General features: G+C 27.1%; 1 protein-coding gene across 3 annotated transcripts in view; it reads left to right on the forward strand.

The window, feature by feature from the left end:
- Window positions 1-615: 615 nt before the first annotated feature.
- LOC112681578 (probable Delta(7)-sterol 5(6)-desaturase) overlaps window positions 616-4,766 on the forward strand; it is a 37,123-nt gene continuing 32,972 nt past the window's right edge. For all 3 annotated transcript variants that reach the window (XR_003148411.1, XM_025551823.1, XM_025551824.1), the window contains exons 1-2: window positions 616-663; window positions 1,441-1,659. Coding sequence is in view for 2 of the 3 variants with exons in the window: in XM_025551823.1 (XP_025407608.1) it covers window positions 1,620-1,659 (40 nt within the window). In the remaining variant the exon portion in view is untranslated. The remainder of the gene's footprint in view (window positions 664-1,440; window positions 1,660-4,766) is intronic.

Consider the following 4,766-nt stretch of genomic DNA (forward strand, 5'->3'; position numbering starts at 1 on the left):
TTTTTTTTTTCGTTGCACAGATTAATAAGACAAATAACTGCTATAAATTATTTTATACAACTTTTTTACCAATTTACAGTTTACTTTTACATTACAGTTAATTAATAGCTATTGGAATATAAAAACAGAATAGTTAACAAAACTTTTCAAACACCTATCAATATAATTATTTAATTATCATAATATTTGTATAGTTGTATATTTTAAGTCCAAAGCGTAGTAATGAAACTACGAATATATTACACGTCATAAATAATAAAACAATTTTTTTTTTTTTTGACCCTGGGGAGATTTGAACACGGACCCCCCCCCCCCCCGTATGTACACCACTGACGTCAGGCATTCCTCGCTGCCTGTGCACTGTTGTAGTTCGTACGATATTATTATTTTTTAATATATAATTATATAATTATTATATGTTATTGGAACGGATTACCATACAGTAATCCGTTCCAATTAAGTATTTCATTATTAGGTAAAAAAAAAAAAAAAACCGTAAATATATCTATTTCTGTATCAGATAACACTTAGTATGTACTTTTGAACACATACTTGACCGAATCGCCTGCGCGGCACTCATCTCATGTCCACGCCGTACATTTTATTCAGTACAATGTTTAAGCACTCATGCTACAGACGTGAAATTCCGTCAAATACGATCACGTAATATACCTACTCATTATAATTTTATAGTTATTTTACTTATTTATTTTATTTCAGCATTATTCAAATCATACCATATTCGTATACTAACTTAATTACTTATAATGGATGTTCATAAAAAATACGTATCAACTTAGTACCTAATACCAGGCGCATACACAAAAAAATATTTTGGGAGGGGTTTTAGGTTGTACATTTTCATAATAATATGATCTATATACCAATTTTACTATATAAAAACATATTTAATATCATTTTCCTGAATTTCGGGAGGGGTTTCAATCCCTAAAATCCCCCCTTGTGTACGCGCCTGCCTAGCACTTATACCTAGCATTCAATGATAATAATAATAATAATAATAATCGTAATTTCTTGTTCAATTTTCTTTATTTCTATTCTCAGCAAACTTTATTGTAAGGATTTTTTCCAACTGTACAAACAAAATATACATTACAAGGGGGCTTCGCCCCACACCCTACACGCTGATTTCATTGATTCTGATGAAGCAGGTAATAAGTCCAAAGACGTGGAAGTAGCCAACTTTAGTTTCACTAACCCACTGTTCAAACAATTCATCATGTTTATCATTTATTTATTTTTATTGATATTTCATGAATGGTCAAATCGTCTTTTATAATACTCAATAATCAAGTAATAATCAAATGCGTATTTTCGTTAAATCTACAGCATATTTTATTGTTCCTAATGCACAATTAGTGTCCTACTGCACCTTGCAATAAAGCCTGATTCTCAGTAGATAGTTTTGATTTTTTTCAGACACTCGACGTTTAAAATTAGTGGGAGCACAAAATACGAGTGCTTGTAAACAATTGATGTGACGAAAAAAAGATAATTTAATCAAGTAAACGATTATACATACGTGTCAGACTGTATTGTTTTGTAGTCACGAAGAGAATAATATACTAGTGTTTCGCAATCTGCATAAGTTAGCTGACATGATCGTTTTTTCGTTGATTGCCGCCGCTTTCATGAACGGTAACATATTATATATTATATCATACTAAAGTACTAATAATAGTAATACAAATAATAATTAATCATTTTTCGTAAAAATTCCAATTTATAGATTTAAATAGTTAGAGTGTGCCTACACGGAAAAAACAAAACAGTTCAACCCACTATTAAAATAGTAGATTTAATAGTATTTTATAATTTCTATAGGGATAGCTATAATATTACTGAGATTTACTATAATGTTTTAGTTAAGTTATTATAGTCATTGTTACTAGAAAATAAAGTAATTTTTACTAAAATTTTATAGTTCACTGTATATTTTTATTTGGTTGTCCAAACAGTATTTATAGTAGTACACACTAAAATTTCTAATAGTTAGAACTAGAAGGTTTAGTTCATATCACTGTAGCAGAAATTTAATTTACTATAATAAACAGTTTATTGAGCTATAACTTGTAATAACCACTACTATAAAATTAAGTATTCGTAACCAAATTTTATACTTAATTATTTTATATATTTAGCAGTACCTTCTGTCATATATAGTAATTTTTACTATAAAATTACAATATTATATTCATTCAAATTGTACCTAATATAGTTGCTATTTTTTTGACTAGTACATGATTTAACCTATAAAATTTAAAAGAACATTGTTAAATATAGTAACCAAATATAATTTCGTTTTTGTAAATACAATTTATTTTTTTATTTTCATTTGTGTAACAAATTTATTGGTTATTTGGTGACTAATTAATATAACAACATATCAAAGATTTTGTATATAGTTATTATTCCAAAAACAAATAACAATAGGACATATCATAGATTAAATATACAATATATTATATTATATGGACATATATACTTTTTTTCAAATGAGAATTCAGCGTGGGTGGTGAACACAAATCTGGTCGAGCCCGTGCATGTCATATAACAAATTTAATAATAATTAATTGTAAGTGATGGAGTATTTAATTGTTCCAAGTTTCATCTTGGTGCCTTGCCATGTGCGACGTGTTGCATTCTCATTAAACAAATAGTATAGATTTTTTTACAATAAATAATATAAAAAAAAAAAAATGTATAAAATTAATATTTAATATAATTATGACAGTTTTTTAATGATATTGTTTTTAAATATCATACTAGTAATTACATTGTGTAGTCTTAGCGACAAAAATATAAGTAACATAAATATAATATAGGTAGTATAATTGTAGGTGCTTAAATCGACACGGCATCCATGCCGACATCCAGTGGCGTTTCCTGACTTTCGGCGTCAGGCGTTAATGTGTGATTGATTAGGACCCCCCCCCCCCTTATGAAAAATAAATTCTTATCAAATATCAACATATTATTATTAAAGTTATTTATTTTACATACTTTTTAAGTTTTTAAAAATACATAAAATATTTATAAAATTAAATTATTATACAAACTGAAAAATGTTTTAATAAATATATTCTATTATAGATTGATTTTTATTTGAATTCAAATTCTATTTTTCTCTCTTTCTCAGTAAATTTGTTTATAACATCTTCATAAAATTTATTTCTGTTTGCTCTTAATTTGAAAACCAATTCTTTTTCTATTGATATTACACTTAAGCTGTTCATTCTTCCTTGTGTTTAAGTTGAGCGACAATATGTATTGATTCTTTTTAAAGATGAAAATGATCTCTCCACTGAAGCGGTTGATGATGGTATAGTAGATGTTAATTGAGCCAACTTATACACCTCGGAAAATCCACTATTTAAGCTCATTTCAGAAAGATAATTCATAATTTCAATAGGGCTTTTATCGAATGATTCGTTTAAGGTGTACCATACATAAAGTTCATTTTGTAGTTTACCATAGTTGAAAAAATCGCTATAAATATCTTATAGATTTTTAATTAAATTAGATGGAAAATTATCTTTTTTCGCAAAACATTTAATTTTCGTAGGATTAAGTAAATTAAAATATTACAATTTTTCAAACGATTTAAAACGGATATTAATTTGAGATTGTATATTGTCAATAATTTCAAAGTAAAGACGTCTATAATAATCTTTCCTGTCGGTTTCTATTTATCTAACCCTGCGATTGCTTAAAAAAAGTTCGTTAGCATTTTCAGTAAATGATGCCCATAAAATATCAAAATTTTCCCTTTCTTGGTATAATTGGTTTTGAAAATCAAGTATTTTTTGACTACAAAATAAAATATCAAAATTTTTTGACTGTAAAATATTGAACAATACGTCAGTAAAAATAAGAAGATTAGATAATATTTGTATAATAAAAATGTTTTTATTTTCTTGAAGGAAATTTTCAAATACTTTTGCTGTCATTCCAGTAACATTATCAAAATCACCACTTTCATAAACAAACATAAAAAAATCTACTGATGATGTTTGATGATTATGAACTGTATGAACTAATCGTGAAGTAAAGTTCCAACGAGTAGTAGCTAATGTGGGTAACTTTTTGGTCATAAATTCTGAAAGTGTTTTTAGTCTTTTAGGAGAATGAGAAAAAAATACAGGTAAAGAGTTAAGACCTTGAAAAAAAATTTTAAGTTCCTTATTGCATTCTAATGATTGTTGAAGTATTAAATTAATAACATGCGCATAACAATGAGTAAATATAGCTTTAGGATATTTCTCTAATACTTTACTTTGCAACCCGTTTAAATGGCCAGACATTACGGCTGCCCCGTCATATGTTTGTGCCACTAATTTGTTTTCAATTTTAAATTTTTCAACTACTTGATTAACGTGTTTAAATAAAGAGGTTGCTGTTTTGTCAGCACTCATGTCATCAAATCCAAGAAAACGTTCAACAATTTTGTTTTCGTTTTTTGAAAAATATCTCAGTACTGTCGATAGTTGTGATTTATTACTAATATCAGTTGTTTCATCAAGCATAATTGCCACGTATTGTGTATTTTGAATTTCATTGAATATCTCATGTTTATTAACATCAGCAATTTAATTTATTAAATCATTTTGTATGGAAACAGAAGTACCTCGAAAAATAGTAGATGTATCTAAATGCTCTTGTAATAATGGATCAAATTCTTGGGTGGAAATCAATAATTCCATATAGTTTCCCCTATTTACTGAATATTTGTTTTCATTATGTCC

Source organism: Sipha flava, unplaced genomic scaffold (assembly GCF_003268045.1).
Source record: "Sipha flava isolate LNK unplaced genomic scaffold, YSA_version1 192_pilon_pilon, whole genome shotgun sequence".
Lineage (NCBI taxonomy): Eukaryota > Metazoa > Arthropoda > Insecta > Hemiptera > Aphididae > Sipha > Sipha flava.